Source organism: Crocodylus porosus, unplaced genomic scaffold, assembly GCF_001723895.1.
Source record: "Crocodylus porosus isolate Cpor-Errol unplaced genomic scaffold, CroPor_comp1, whole genome shotgun sequence".
Lineage (NCBI taxonomy): Eukaryota > Metazoa > Chordata > Crocodylia > Crocodylidae > Crocodylus > Crocodylus porosus.
The window spans coordinates 2,340,930-2,357,413 of record NW_017728935.1 but is presented as its reverse complement, the minus strand read 5'-3'; the positions used below and the strand labels follow the sequence as shown (position 1 = coordinate 2,357,413).

The 16,484-nt window shown below is 54.7% G+C and overlaps 1 protein-coding gene across 4 annotated transcripts in view; it reads left to right on the top strand.

Moving 5' to 3' along the window:
• Positions 1 to 16,484, top strand: part of OPTC (opticin) — a 28,579-nt gene that overhangs the window by 8,156 nt on the left and 3,939 nt on the right. For 3 of the 4 annotated variants that reach the window (XM_019546624.1, XM_019546621.1, XM_019546622.1), the window contains one exon: positions 99 to 475. In XM_019546624.1, the coding sequence (XP_019402169.1) occupies positions 99 to 269 (171 nt within the window). In that variant the 3' untranslated portion in view covers positions 270 to 475. Of the gene's footprint in view, positions 1 to 98; positions 476 to 16,484 lie in introns of those variants that run through there. The other variant, XM_019546623.1, reaches the window with a different exon arrangement.

Below are 16,484 nucleotides of genomic sequence, written 5' to 3'. Positions count from 1 at the left end.
CCTGGGGCAATTAATGCATAAACATCCCGCCCCCCCGCCCCACACACACACACACACACACACACACACACTCAGATGTGCTCTGTCTTTCTGGCTAGAATAACAACATCCAGACCATGCACCAGGACACGTTCTGTGACAGCCAGGACCTCACCCACATCCGCCGGGCGCTGGAGGACATCCGTTTGGACGGCAACCCCATCAACCTGAGCCTCTTTCCCAGTGCCTACTTCTGCCTGCCGCGCCTCCCCACGGGCCGCTTCTACTGAGCCCATTTAGCAGCTCAGTAGACCCACTTCCCCTCAGCTCGAGGAACCTCTGAGCAGGCTGGCCTGGCCCCTCCGGATAACAGCTCCACCCCCCAGGCACCACTGCCAGGCTGCCCTGTTAGCTCACTCACCGTTTCCCTTCTCTTCCACTCCCCTTAATCCCCTGGTGTGGGCTGGCACTCGGGCGGGACGTTAAGCATGCGGCAGCTAATGCAATTTAAAGTCTAGTCTGGGCTAAGGACGCTGCTTCGAACTGGGGCTAAGCTGGCCTGGGGGAGCTGGAGGGGACGTTCGAGGAGGCAGGAGCAGTCTCGGTTCTTGACCCAAGAGCCCCACTTCCCCCTGCCACATCCACCCGTGCCCACGCGCCGCAGTCACCCCCAGCATCCTCCCCCACCCGACTCTGCTAATCCAGCCCTGGCTCAAATGGATGTCAGTCTCACCACGTGATCCTACCAATGACTTGAGGCCTCCGGTGTTGCCAGAGTCTTCTCAAAGCCACGCTGAGCTGAGCCACGCACACGGGGGAGGCCTGCAGCTAGAGAGGGGAGCAAGGAGCAAAGCTCGGGTCTGGTCCTGGCTTAGGCCTCCCTTTAATTCCAGTGGATTTAAATATGTGGTGTCATCACTAACCTTTGAAAGCTGAAGAGAGCTGGCCGGTTGTGCAGTATTTTAAATATAGCTTCTTCATCATCCGTATCTTTATACACATGCCATAAACATGCCTGCCATGAGGGATGAGACACTCATGGGGAATCCAAAACACTGAACTGAAATCCCCCAGCTCAGCCCACATCCTCCTGGTCCGCGGAGGCAAGAGAATGAGTCAGAATCTCCCAGGAAGGTCTTGCTTTTCCCGGAGGGCTTCACTGCAGAAATACATTAGCCCCCATTACTGCAACCTTCCCTGCTGGCGTGTCTAGAGCAGGCAATGTGCTGTTTCCTGAGGCACAGACAGAAGTACCTGAGTTTGATGCATGGGTCTGCAGCCGCTTCTTAGATTGCCTCTTATCAGATGCACACTTATCTGATGCCTATGCAGCGATCCTAATTTGTGCCTTGAAGTGACAGGTATATAACACCGGAGCTGAATGGCAGCGTAAATCCCCCTCGGTCCTTATGACGCTGGACCCAAACTAGGGCTCTTTTGCTTTAACACCACAGGGATTTAGGTGACATGGGGAATTTGAAGAAGTAATTTGAAGGGACAGTCGTTGTCTCTCTCATTCTCTTAAGATGCTCGGGCTTGCTAATGCTGCTCTTGCAATCCTTTGAAAACCTGCTTCATAGTCTTCTACCTCCCTCCTTACCTGTCGTCTTTGAGATCCATCGCCATCACCAAGCCGGTGCCGTCTTTGAGGGTCTGGCGTCTGCTTTTATTGGGGTGAAACCAGTTGCCAGCTCAGCTTGGAGTCGGCAAGATGGAATCCTCCAACTTCGCCTCGCTGCCGTCCTCCGCCCTTCGCTTTCATCCCACTAGAGGGCAAAATCGAACAAACCTTCCCAACCCGACCCGGCTTAATCTCTGCTGCTTATCTCCCGTCTGCTGTTGTTTTATCACTTGAAAGGATTGTCTGAATAAATGAGATTCGTGAGCAGCTGTCCATGTGCCTGGCCCTCGGTTAATAGCACTGAGCACAAGTCCCGGTGTGCCGGTTGCTGGGAAACTCTGCCACTCAGATGGAGCGTGTGGCCGGGGGGGGGGGATGTTGGGAACGGGGACTGCGGGGGGAGAAGAGGTTGGAGGGGGGCAAACAGCTGCTTGGAGCAGCTCTGATGGTGGGAAACTTTTCCAAGCAGCTGCCAGCCGGCCCCCGCTGAGCACGGCCCAGGGCTGGGCTCACGGTACAGGAGAGTGGCATCAGGGTCCTTGCTGCAGACAGCTAGCTTTCGTCTGCACCGAAGGAGCAGGGCCTTGTCCTCTGAACACATGAGCAGGAGGGAGCAGATGGCTCAGTTTCCCTCTTGGTGCAGCCTCTAGAGACCAAAGTGGTCTAGCAGGTGGGTGCTTGGGCCCTGGGCTGGTGGCCTTCCTTCATGAGTGGGTGGTTTCCTGCTCAGGATCCAGCCCAGCTCCCCCAAGAGCGGCTCAGCCCCTGGGGGCTGCACTCTCATCCCCTCCATCGAGCTGCCGGTGGGAAAGTGGGGCAGGGAGCCGTGCCTCTGCCCTGCTCCGGTGTGGGTGGGATGCTCTCCAGCCTCAGCAGCGCCCTCGCTCTGGTGCCTGGGTAGGGTGCCGCGCCGGTCCGCGCCGCATAGGTTGTGATTGCAGACACCGGAGGGCAATAAGGCATAGGCTTGCGGCGGGGAGCAGGGAGATGGCCCTCAGGGTCTGCAGGCTGCTTGCATTTTCTCATGGCAAGACGGCTGTGCTTGGGCTTTTCTCTTCTGACTCGGGGGCACCCTGATCCCTGGGGACTCGGCCCCCCGCAGTGCCGTCTGGGGCAAGGATTTTGCCTGTCGCACCTGAGCTTTCGTGCAGTAAGACCTCTCCCTTGAATGGTCCTTGAGGCACAGACCTACTCCCCGCAGCTGCAACAAGCAGGAGCTGAGGCGAGTGTGGAGGGGGCCTGAGCCACTCCTGTGTTGCCCAGCTGGGGGGCACAGGCTCTGTGCCCCTCCGGTCCCTCTGGTTAGAGAGACCCCCGTCCATCTGAGAGGGAAGGTCTGGCCATATCCCTGAGTTCCTCCAAGGGAGTCAGATTCCCCTACTCCTTTCTGGAGAGCCCCAGGCACCTTGGGGGTAAAACCCAGGGTGCAGCTATGCAGAGCCTCCCCTTTTGGGGGGGCCTGAGACATGCCAGCCCCCATGTGGATTCAGGCTGGCTGCTGCCCCAGCTCAGCATCTCGTTCAGGATGAGACCTGGCATCTCTTGGGTCCTTGCTCACCTCCGGCCCACTCAGTACATGGTTCAAGCAAGCCTTGGGCTTCCCCTAGACTCCCAGCTCCTGCTGCTTGCCCAGAGACCCCTGGGTCCTTGGTCTTACGTTGGCTTTGAGTCAGGCTGGTGGTAGAGCCTGGACGTGACCACTGAAACCACACGGACACGATACACGGGGCGTGTCTACATGAGACACCTACTGCGCATTAGTCTAATAACACTGTGCAGCAGCATGGCGGTTAAAAACTGTGCTAAAAGCTTACTGAGTGAGCAGTGTTATTAGGCTGATGTGCAGTAAGCATCGCAAAAAAAACTGTGCACTGGCACTACTGTACAGTAACTCTAGTTACTGTGTATTTAGTTAGCACTTTATTAGGCAAGTGCTCAACTAAATGCACAGTATTTTAGGCACATTAATGAATGTGTAGATGCACCCATTGACTATGCCAGCCAGCAGCACACTCAAATGGGCTACACCAGCCGCCTCCTGAACCAGACGCAGGGTGGCCCAGATAACTTGGGGGAAGACAGTGGGCACTGCCATGCTAATTAGCCCGCCGCTAAGGCTGATGAAGGAGTTAGCCTGCACGGAACCGGAGGGCATGCTGGAGCCCCTCTGGTCCAACGCGTTTCCCAGGGAGACAAGCCCTCAGATGCACAGAGCCTGCTCCAAAGGAGGCAAGCAGAGGGCTTGACTTGAAGCGAGAGATCAAAAGAGCTGAATGCCCGTATCTGGGCCAGTAGCACGTGGGGCTGGGCAGCCCCAGCTGCAAGGAGGGAGTGGCATTCCTGAGAGGGTAGTGGGGTAGCTAGGAACTGGCATGAGCTGGAGCAAAGGGAACTGCAGCACCCACCTCAGGAAACGCTTGTGAACTAAGTGCGAGAGCTATCAGGCTGCAGAATAGTCCCTCCCATGGGAAGCCGTGGAGGCCCCATCACTGGAGACATCTTAAATTAAACTGGACAGAGCTCTCACAAGCAGACTCCGGGGAGCAATTCCACATTGGCAGGAGATGGCAGAAATAGGAGCTGGCGCTTGCAGTCCAGCTCTCGCTGGGAAGCATGCAGCATGGTGTACCAGCCGGTCCCAGGCGGTCCGGGCCAGCCTTGGAGCATGCTGTCTGCACACGAGGGGTGCGCAGGGGCAGATGTACCTCACTCCTCTGCCTCCCCCCCATGCACAGCCCCCCGGCAGCCCTCCCGCCCTCCCCGGCAGCCTTGATCTCTCCTGCTGCACCTGCAGGGTCTCCTGTGCCCGGGATTTCCACCCCCAGTCGTGCACAGGCAGCAGCAGGCTGGGAGGCAGCCAGGGAGGAGACAGGGCTCTGCTTGTCCCTCTCTTCCCACTCTCCTCCCTCGCCCAGAAACCACCTCCTTGTGTGTTGCATACAACCCTCCTCTCCCTCTCCCTCCCCCTGCCTCTCAAGGTCACCTTCCTCGCCTGGGCTGGATTTTCACATATTGATTGCTTGGCTCTAGCAGCCGATGTCTCCGTGAGCTTCCAATCTCACGCCAGCTCAGCATCATGCCGCTCTCTGGGAGAAGTAGCTCCATATGGGCCCCCTCCTCATCCATCCCACTCTCTCCTTGCCGCTTTCCCACCCCTGCCCCTGCCCAGGCTGCAGCAGCAAGCTCCACAGAGCAGTCAAAGGAAGGTCTCGAAGGTGGGCAGGGAGGCGGCAGTGCCCTTCCCTGCTGCTGCTTTCTATGCAGAGGTCTCAGAGCCCAGCGCTGGGGGGCCGGCACCCCCGTGTACAGATTCTTCACCTGTCCCTTGCCAAAACCCTCCCCGCTACCCAGCCAGGACCCTCTCAGGCTCCCTGACACCTTGTCTTGGCCTCTCTGGCTGAGAACCTGGTCTAGTGAGACCTCGCGAGGACCTAGACCATGCCTGGGGGAGGGACAGTGAAGCCATAAGCTGTGCCCTGCTGAGACACGGGTCTGGATCCTCCTTGCTGGTGACTTCAGCTTTGCACTCCTGCTTTTCCAGGCAAGTGGTGCCTGTGCCTCCCCCTCCCTTCCCTAAATTGCTTCACACACCCTGACCCCCAGCTTTGTCCTGGGGCCTTTGCTCCTCTTGCAGAGCTGGAGAGGGAAGCTGTGAGCATCCTTTCCTGTCCCCACTCAACAGTGGCTTTCCCTGCTGCCATGTGCCAGCACTCCCCATCCCTCCGCTGCTCCCCTGCCAAGTCTGGATAATTGCTTTTATTTTAGATCTCCCCTTTTTTTTGGATCTGCACAGAGGCCAGGAGCTGATGAGATGCTGGGAGAGGGGAATCAGTCAGGGGCTGCAAGACTGGCAAGCTGCTTTCTCTGCATTGTGGCCTGCACCAAGCCCCGCAACCAGGCGCAAAGCAGGTGGATGTGGGAAGAGGCATTGGGAAGGATCAAGCCCTCCGCTCTGCCACGAGTCAGGAGAGCTAAGATCAGGGTGCAGAAAACAAGGCGGGGTTGTGGGGCTATGGATGCCCAGGCCCAAGCCCCCTGCCCTGGGTCCAGCTGCCGTGGCCCAATGACAGTCAATGGACACGTGGAAAAATCCCAGCTGAGACACTGCGGCTGCTAGGTCTCTTCATCCAAGCTAGAAACCACCTCGACAGTGGAAAGGAAGGCCCTGCCTGCACTGAGCGAACCCCAGATGATCACAGCTTTATTTATAGTGCTAACGGGCTGCTGGATGGTTGTGATTAGCGTGTGATCCTCCCGAGCGGTTGTTTGTGCAGCAAACAGCCACGTGCACTCCAAACTCAGACCCAACCTCTCCCTGCCCGGCTCCTCCCGGCCCTGTTGGAGCCACCGGTAAACTGATAGCTTCGGTGGGGGGTCCTGTTCGCCTCTTCTGAAGGGTCTGAAAATGGCATTGTCTGCTGGGCAGAGATGTGGGTAGGGGGAGACGACCCCTGGGTCCTATCTTCTCCTTTAACATGGATCAGAAGGTTTCGTCTTTGCTCCCTGTATTTGTACAGCCCCAAGCACACTGGGGCCGGGATCCAGGACAGGAGGTCCTAGGTGCCACAGCAATACAAATCACCCTCATCCTCCCTTTCATCTTTGTCTTCCTCCACACCACCGCAGGCAAGTCACTTCCCTTCTGGGTGCCTCAGTTTCCAGATCCATGGCAAAAGAATGAAACCACTTGCGGGGATTCATTAGTTAATGTGAGATTAATTGGCAATTCTTGGGAAGAGGGAAAGAGCTATTTATTATTAATTATTATTATTATTCCTCGCACCGAGCCGGTCAGCATTTTTCATTTGCAAACATTTGGTGAGGAATGGCTTTGCTCTGCAGCCGCTTTTGCAGGGGAAATTATTGTTTCATTAAAATGTGCCCGGTTTTCTAATTAAAAAAAAAACAAATGGGAAAACCTGATGCATGTTTGACCATTTCTTCCCTTTCGTACACCATTTTCCATTTTGCCACTGGGCTGGAGAGGGGGAAACGCAGTAAAAGGGGGCTATAAAAGAAACCCCCAAAATATCCACTTTTATTATAAGCCTCCCCTGAATCATGGGCCGGGGGGGAGAGTTCCCTGACGAGACTTCTTTGGATCAGCAATGACACATTTTTGACCCCAACTCCTCCACTTTGGATAATTACATGCTGCCAGCCCCAAATCTTCCTTGCGCATTCATCTGAACGTGATATGCTCCCTCACTTCCTATCTTCAGCTGTGGTGTAACATTACTGTGCCCTGTTTAACAGCTGCTACCTTCCCTCCCTGACAGAAATCAAGTGATTCCTGGATGCATTACAATGAATTCCAACTTCAGGACCGAAGATGCTACAGCAGGGTTGGCTATTCTTAGCAGCATGGCATTAGGTGATGTTTGCGGCATGGAACAAGCCCGGTGACAGGAAGTACAGATCCTCTCTGGAGGCTGGCAGGGGAGGGGTTAATGTGGGTCTTCTGCGGGTGGAAGAGCTTGATGGCCAGGTTTTGCAGGGCTGAGGAATGGGAGCAGCTGCTGGCAATCAGCTCATTCCCAGCACCACCAGAGAGTATGAAAGGGGTGCGCTGGGGGCAGCTAGAGCTCTCTGGGGGAGGGAGTGGAGGGCTCAGCTATGGGATAGCAAAACACTCTCCTTTCCTGTTTAAAACACAAATGAAATGAGCTGTGTTTTGGAGCTGGGGGGAGTCTCTTGCCCTTTCTTTGTGCTGGAGCTGACCCTTAAAGGAGCATGATGCTTGCATTTGCTTTTCCTGCCTTTGTGGGGCTCTGGGGAGGGGGTTGCAGATCTTGCTAGAGATGGAGTCCGACAACAAGGAGCTTGAAGCAGGGATCCAGGGGGTTTGGGAGGCCTGTGGCTCCTCTGCTGCTGCGCGGATCTTGCCTCCCTATGGAGTGAGCAGAGCTGCAGGATGGGCTATGAGCTGGGGGTCTCTTAAGTCACCAGGACTGGAGGGAGAGCTGCTGTGAGGTTCCCCCCCCCCCCCAACGCCTGGAGGGGCCAAAAACTAAGCTGCTTGGGCTGAGGATATGCGGACCAGGACTGTCCCAGCTGGCTGCGCATTGCTTTTCCTCATCTTCCCCCCTCTATTCTACCAAGGGCCCATCTTAAGCCTGGGTGCACCCCCTGTGCTTTCTCTCCCCTGGCCACCCCTCTGTCTCTCCAGCAGAAGTCAGGGCAGGCTGTAGGCTGGGTTTCCGGTCCCACTGCCAGGCTGGGGTCAAGTGCATGCCTTTGCAGACTTGCTTGGGAAGGAGCTGCTGGTGGTTTCATCTGAAACCCCAGGGCTTTGCTCCAGGCGGGCTGCAGGTGCTTGGTCCTGAGCTGAATGCTGAGGTTAAAGGGCCCAGCTTGAAGCCCCAAAGTAGTTATGGATCAGAGTTGCCTGACTATGACCAAAACAGGAGTGAGAAGGGCTTGGGGGCTATGGGGCAGTGGAAGAGAGACTTCTCAAACAAAGAGTGGCAGGAAGGAAAGGCGCTTCCTTGAGTGGGTGAGGCAGCTTCCTCCAGCTCCCACCAGAACATTGGCTGGAGCTGGGAGGCATAGTCCCATTGCTTCACAACATGGTGATGGTGGAGGTACGGCTCTGCTCCCCCCCACCCTTTGGTTATCAGACTCATAGCTGTCTGTCTAGGGCTCATGACACACAGCTGAGCGGCTCTATTTCTGTCCAGAAGAGGTCAAAGATGTGCACACACCCGTTTGGCTCCGTCTCCAGGCATTTTGCTGACTATCTGTAGCTGGGGGTCAGGCTGGAGTAGCAGCTCAAGCACGGGAGAAATTCAGAACCAGGCCCGATCCCTCTGGCTCTTGACCGCCAATGCTCCAAACTGCAGCAGCGTGGAACAGGCTGCCTGGGGCACTTGTGGCATCTCCTCCATTGGGGGTTTTCAAGCAGAGGCTGGGCAGGGGTGGTTGCTGCAGGGGACTGGGTGCAGAGACCCTTGAGGTCCCTGTGATGCCATGTCATGGAGCACCATAGAATCTCACACCTCTTTATTTAGGAGTTGCTTTGCCTTTGGCTGTAGTCACCGCTGGGGTGGAAGGCAGCAGCTGCCAAATGCAGCTGTCCCCTAGAACAGAAAAGAAACCATTTGCATGACGCAGGCCATGGGCTCTAAAACTGGCTTCTGATTAGGTCCTCAGAGTGAGAGCCACCACAAAAGCAACTCGTTATTGGGTGTGCGGGACCACGGCCAACACAGCCTCCCTTAGCACCATGCCGTGGTGTTAGACTGGTACCATGTGGGAGGAGGAGCATCCCCTCCTGAGTTACCCCACCAACTCTGTTTCCCGTGGAGATGCCCTATCCAATGACTGACTTGGCCCAAATCTGTTTAACTTGTGAGAGCTGCTAAAAAGGAGGAGAGCGTCTCTGGAGAGACGCCGGTTCTAATCTTACCTCTGTTAAATGAAGCAAGTCAAATCCACAGCAAGGAGGGAGGCGGAGGATCTCTGTGTCAGCATTAGCTGATGTACACAGGGAAGAGGCAGCGTCCTCTTGGCTCAGAGCATGGCTGTCCAAACTCTGCTGTGTATTAGGATGTCAACAGCTTGCAATAAAGAAAGGTGGAAAGGCTTATGGTTTCCAGCCTCCATAACGATACCCTACTTGGGTGACGTGGGCACCGGGGGCATCCCAGCCTATCCTAGTGCAACCAGTTGGGTGGCCACCATGCTGTGACACAGCCAGCGGGGAGCTTTCAAGCTGTCCCAGTCCATCTCGATGCCTTTTATCTGGCAGTCTGCAAAGCCAGTGGGTAGCACCTCCACCCCATGCTGCTGAAGCAAAGCTCAGAGACTTGCGTTGAATCAGCAGCTGGGTTGGGAGTGACCCCATGTCTTGCAAATGTTTTGGGGAAGGGACTATCTGTTCAGGCTGCATTTGTACAGGACTGGCTGCAATGCGTCGCCACTCAGTGACTGGTGCCATGAGAGCGATATGCCCCAGTCTCAGCTGCTACATCCCAGCCATTCTTTCACAACAAAGCAGGACAGAGCTGTGGCTTTCCAGCTTGTAGACTCTCTAGACATTTCTTTCTTTAAAACAAAATCCAAACTCTTTAAAAAATTAATTAAGTCTAGAAAAAAGCCACCATCCGCAGACTTCAGAGTGAAGGTCCCTGAGAGGAGCCTGCCACTGCACCAGCTGGCATGTTTGCATGCCTGTGTCTGCCCTGGGGCAGGGGGACTGGTGGTGATGGGGGTGCTTTCCATCACATGTGGCAGCTCTGGTTGATTTTTTTCCCTGTAAAATGCCTAACCAGAGTCTGGCTCTCCCATTTCTGCAGGATGTGAAAAACCAGGAGAGGGAGTGAGCGAGAGAAATGCTGTCAGAGAGGCAGAGAACATTGTTAATTTATGATCAGAGAAATATAGGTTTGAGTATAAAGATCATAGGGAAGGGCCTGGTGTTCTGGAGATGCTAAATCTATTTGATAGGGATCTCGTGAAAAGGTCTCCCCACGGGGCAGAGTGTAGGAAGGCAGAACATAATTACCCCAAATTCCAATTTGAATAATTACCTTCGGCTTCCCGAACATCTCCCTAGTGCTTTCAGCTGGATGCAGGGCTCTTCATTTACCTTCATTTGAAAAAAACACAAACCTGACGTGTTGCCGAGACCTGTTTAAGCAGCTGCTCTGTCCTACCTCCGAGCTGGTTACACTTCAGAAAGCCTGGTTTGTACAAAAAATGTTCAGGTAAAAGGGGGCTGTTGTGCTATTGAGGTGCCCGCGCACCTTTCAGATCTGCGTGATTGGGACCATAGGGGATTTGTAGACCCCTGATGAAGGGTCAGCAGATTTGCACAGCTTTGGAGACAGGAACAGGACCCTAGGAAGGCAGCTGTGTTCATTTCAAGCTGTGATGGACTCAGACCAAAGCCCTGCAGCCAAACCCTCCCAGCACTAAGCCAGCCCTCGAGTTCTGGGTGCCAGTTTGCAGCTCCGTCCCCTCACTAGGAAGCATTCCCAAGCCCATGCGCTGGGTCTGGAAGAGGAGCCATCTTTGCAAGGGGCAAGACTGGCCCCGGCAAGGAGTGTGGCTAATGGGCAGGCACTTGGCTGGGAGTCAGGAGACCCCATTGCACTCTTGGCTCTGTCCTGGGTGACCTCAGGCAAGTCCCTTCCCTGCAGTCCTGCTCGACCTCCCGCTCTGTGCCAGGCGACTGCCAGCTCTTCTAGGCACGCGCGTGTGTGTCTGCGCAGCGCCTCGCCCGTGGAGCTGGTGCACTGCTCCCTTGAATACCGAGAGGAGGAAGGTTTGTGGGAGAGGCCAGCTCTGTACCGGGCTGTCTGAGGCATCACTCAATAGGCTGGCGGGGTCGGATGCTGCCAGCCCGCCGGGCCACCCCCTTCCTGCCACGGACTCGGGGGCAGGTGGTTCTCCTGGCTCAGTCCCTCCCTTCCCCATCCACCCCTCGCCCGCTGCACAAGCCCGGGGCCCTGCAGCGAGCCCTGGGGAGGGTCAGGGCTCCATCTCCCCGTCTCTCTCGCCCAGGCAGCTGAGGTAATGGAGGGTTGTGCTGCAGTGGGCCGTGGATAGCTTTTCTAAACGTCGTCTCCTCACGCTTCCCCCAAAGAAGCTGGCGAGGCTCCCCTGCACATTAGTAATCAATGCACACAGCAAATGGATTGCTCTCTATTGCTCTCCTCCACCTCTCGCTGCACGCTCGCTCTCTCTTCCCAACCCCTCCCCCTGTCCTTCCGCACCAAGGACAGGGCTGTCTGAGAAAGAGAGGTTATTCTCTAGAAATAAAGGAAGGACACCAAGAGGGTGTTTCTTTGTGCCGGCAAGGCTTTGGGATCCCAGCGGTGGGGAGGAGGGTTTTTTGCACGCTTTCTGCTCTCTGGCTAGTCCGTGCATCTGTCTGGGCCATGCTCAGTGCCCCCCACAGACCCAAAGCAACCGGGTCCTTTGCTGCAGGTGAGAGAAAGCGCCAAGCGGTGCAAGATGTGCACCTCCCGCCATGGTGCCCCGTGCTTTCGGGCCGTGGGGTCGTCGTGGCTCAGGGAGGCGCAGTATTTGTCATGCAGAGCAGAGAAGCCCCCAGGGAACGGTGGAGATGGGCTCCATCCCTTACCTGTCAGGCCAGGCCCCCTCGCCGCCCCCATCTCGTGCAGGATGAATGGTCAGCACGGAGTGCAGAGCTCGTTGCAGAGATGCGCTCGTTGCCCTCGGAGGCACCTGGGGAGACAGATTGATAGACAGAGGCTGCAGATGGAGCGGGTGATAAACATCTACACGGACCAGCCAGGCAGGGAGAGAAGCGACCCCCGTGAGGAGAGATGGGCCCTGCATCACAAATGCCTCCCCAGGCAAGGCCAGGAGGGCTGCCATTGCTGGGGAAACAGGCCAGCCAGCAATGCTGCTCTCCAGGGCGGAGGAGATGCGGATGCTCCATTCACCGGGCACGTTTCATGGCAAAGGATCCGCTCTGTGCACGTAGGGACTGCTCTGCCTGCAGCCGCCCCGTGGTCCCCTGCCTGGCCCGGAGAGGCAGCTGTCTCTAGGGTGGAACGCAGTCGCTGTCTTTGCAGGGATGCCTTGCCCACGTCAGACATGCAGCTCCCTCTGGGGTGGACTATGGCAGCTGATGAACAGCCCCCCATGGCTCAGGGCAAGGAAGGAGAGGGAAACATGGCAGGAATACAGGGAGCAATTTAGTGAAGCCAGTGGATAACGGGCAGGGACACCAGGGCAACTCCATCAGCCTCACTGGATTTAGCCCTGATTTGCAGGAGAAGAGAACGAGGATCTCTAGCTCAGAGCAAAAGTGCCAGGAGCCTGAACACACAGCCAGGGACTCCAGTCACATTTTCCACCCGTCGGTCTAAACGTGCCTAGCAAAGAAGGGGTGAGCGTGAATATTCCCTTTTTGCAAGTGGGGAAACGCAGAGGGGCCTTCCCATGGACTCGGGGCAGAGATGGGAATACAGCACCAGTTTCTAAGCTCCCCTTCTGCTGCCCTGCATGAGAGGCTAAAACACCCTGGGTACAACTACCACTTTGCAGTGAGCATCTGAGCTGGTGCTTCCAGTTCAGGCAGCCTTAAAGAGTCGCACCTGGCCTCCTCCTGTCATTGCCCACGCCGGGGGTTACCGCAGGCATCCTGGCCCTGTCAGCGCTCTGTCTACAAGGGAACCAGCACAGCTTGGCAGCTCTCTTCCTCTCCCTCTTCCTCACCTGCAGGGAGAAGAAGATGAACTGCCCTTTTAGCAAACCGCAGCAAGGGGAAACCTCCCGCGCTGAATCACTGCTCAGTGCTGCGGATGAAGCGGCTGAGGGAATCCAAGTCGGCGGGCGGTAGGAACATCAAGATTTACGATACAGGGGGCCAGGAGAGATGATGGGGAAGGTGCTGAGTGTTGTGAGAGCTGCCCCTTCCAAGTTTCACAAATCCCTCCCATTTAAAACAACACGGGTTTGATTTCAGACCTGATCCCCGGCTGGCGTCCAGTGCCTATCACCACTGACACCCACAGAGGACCTGGCCCGACACTTCTGCCACACACTTTCCCCCCCGGGAGAGAACCCATCTGGCACTCGGCCCTCTGATAGACGCCCGTGACCCTACAGCAACCCCCTCCCCTACTCCAGCTTGTGCATGCGTTGCACAGGACAGGGATGACCTGTCCAGCGATGACCAAAGGGGGCCCCGAGGGTCTGCAGCCACCCTCAGATGTGGCCAGGAGAGACCTGGGGAAACCGATGAAGCCATGAGCAGGGTGGGTGTAGAGTGGGAAGCAGAGATTTGGACTGGTCCCTGGAGAAGGGAAGTGGAGGGAGGGGAGGGATTCGGGTGTAACTTGGAGCTAGGAGAGGGGAAAACCAGACAGGGTCCCAGAAAAGCAAGGGCGAGAGCGCGTCGATGAGAAGTGGTTCTCCGATATGCAGGCAGATACCCAAGGGGACGGCTATCTCCTCAGAGGACATAGTAAGCCAGGGTGCATGGAGAACGATGGACAGGTAGAGCTAGCATACGGGGAGACAGATGCAGAGAGAGGTGAGCACGCTTGGAGAACGACGGACGGACATATCCAGGATTTTTCGGCTGTTTATTGAGAGGCTTTGCCAGCCAGCCAGATGATGCTCAAAGATCGCAGGGGAAGATCCTGCGTGCAGCTGTGTCACACCCCTCCCCAGCACCCAAGCCAACAGAGCGGCACCAGGGACAGCTTTGGCCTGGCGCGTCTCGAGCAGCAGCAGCCTGCGAACAGCATCCCATCGCACGCTTCTCACGGCACAGAGTAAACCAGCCCCGAAAGGCGAGGCCCGGGCCTGGCAGCCAGTCACATGGCTCCGCTGATAAAACATTCATGAGAACATGCGCAAAAATCAATTATTGTGCTTATGAATTAATGATTGCTCAGAGGATCGATCCCAGCCAAGCCCCGCACATGCTGTACTGATAATAAGCACCAGCGGTGGGAACCCGGGCAGGGCCGGAGACTTATTTGTGCAACAAATCTGCATTCCTGTTTTCTTGTTGTGCCTTTACTCTAAACTGAGATCAGATGGTTTCCACGAAGTAGACAACATCACGCACGCGGTGATGGGAAGCGTGTTGTGGGGGGGGTTGCTTTTCTTTGAACAGGGCATGCGTTTGTAAGGCCAAATTGTTCTCTGCGTGCTGTGCGCATCCCTGCTGGAAAGGTTTTCAATCAGAGGCACGGTCTATAAATATGTATGGAGGTAACTCTAATCGAACGCTGCAGTTTTTGGCACTGGCATGTGTCATTCTCTCAGCATTATCTCTGCAATTATAACCTTTCCCCACAATTGCATAATAGCCTTTCAATGACTCACCGGTAACTGGAAGAGAGAGAAGGAGAAAAGACAAGCAAAGTAAGTGGGGAACTACTGCGTTTTGGAGGCGGAGGTATGTGCCAGTATTAATCTCCCCAGCTCTTTAACAGGTGCTTTGTGTTTTTGAACTCACTCACAGCCAAATTGTGCTGCCGTGTCACTCACTAGAGCAGCTTCACTGAAGTCACTGGAGCTAGGGATGGTCCCAGAGCTCACCAAAGTCATCATAAACCTCTCCATTCACTTCAGTGGGCTTTGGGAATCTGCGGGAATAAAGAACCAGATTGGGATCTCAGTGGCGGAGGTATGTGCAGTAATTGAGTCTGACTGGGTTCAAGCGTGTGGAGAAGTCCCGGGAGAAATGAAGGGCGATCGAGTTATACTGCCTTTCACTTCTGAGCTGCCGGTTTCCGCCCAATCTGGGTTGGAAGTGACTCTGCACTGGTCCCCCTGTCACACTTCCGGCCTTGCGGTCAAAGGGAAAGCGTGTGAGGCCTAGTGACCCCCTCGCAGAGCCCATCGCACACGGCCCCAGCTGGCTGCCTCCTTTGGCTGTCTCTGCCTAGACCTGGGACTGAGTGGGCACGTCTACACAAGGCGCTTACTGTGCAGTAGCACGCCGGTCGAAAACCATGCTAATATGCTACTGCACAGTGTTATTAGGCTACTGCACAGTAAGTGTCACAGAAAAATGTGCCAGCACTACTGCGCATTTAGTTAGTACTTCATTAGGCAAGTACTAAATTAAATGCCCAGTACCTAAGGCACATTAATGAACATGTAGATGCGCCCAGTTAGTCACAAAGCTGTGACAATAACTGAATGTAAAACATGGGACAAAATTTTAATTTGGGTCACGTGAGACATCTTGTCTGGCAATTGAATGGCTTAGTTTTGTTTTTCAGGTGCTTTCTATCCTTTTTTCTTTTTATATATATATTTTGTGTGTGTGTGTGTGTGTGTGTGTGTAATATATATAGAGAGAGATATCTATCTATATCTATATATCTATCCATGGATATATCTATCTATGGATATATCTATCTCCGGATAGACATCTACCTAGAGAGAGAGAAATCTATCTATCTATCTATAGATAGATAGATTGATCTCTAGAAAGATAGATAGACAGACAGCTGCATTTTCATACTGAGAGGGAAAAATGAGTCATTTAATAAAATGTCAAAATGAAACGTTTTTTCTATTTTTTTTCCCTAAACTTTTCCCCTTGGCTTTTTTGGCCAAAACTAGTCACCAAATTTGACCTGAATTCACAAGTCATTTGAGTCCGTGAACATGGCTTTTTGCCTTTTTCCAACAAACTTATTTTCCACCTGCTTGGCAAGCAAGTAAAGGACACCTATCCTTTCTCTGTCCCATGTATACAGCATTTCAGCTCCCCGTTATCATTCATTAGTGTTGCTGGCTACTGATACGTGGCTCAGGCTCCTCTCTGCACTTGATCTCATTATATGAATACCACGTGGCACTTTTCTGCCAGACCGATTCACGTTGCCCGGTGCCGGAGTCTGGAAACAAACCAGCGATGCTCCATTCTGACCGGCTGATGCCTGGTGGCACTGCTCCAAAGATTTCAGTGGAGCTGTGCTGAAGTATACCTCATCCTTCCTCCATTATTTCTGTTGCAGAAGACAGTAGACCAAGGTGGATCCTTGGAATCCTGTATCTAGACCCCCAGCCTGAAGGAGGTTAGACTTAGAGGCACCTGCTTTGCTCTGGCTGACTGTAAGGCCTCTAGCAGGAGAGAAGCAAAGTTGCAGTGAACCTTGTTGCTGTCCTGAGTTTCTCATGTGAGACCACATCTTTCTTGCATAGTTTCCCTCTTTGGCCTTGCTCTGACTATGGAGGGAGCAAACAAGAGAGCATGCACTAGGAGAAGGAAGGGGGCTTCCTTCCCACTGCTGGCTCCTCTTCTCCCCAGATGTGAAGACATCTGTACCTCCTCCCAAAGGAGAGCAAAGGCCAGTCGCTAGCTGATAAAGCACTGGGGGTTCTCACTGTTGCTCGAAGTCTCTCATGTCTCCTTAAAGGCAGCTGCTCTTAATTA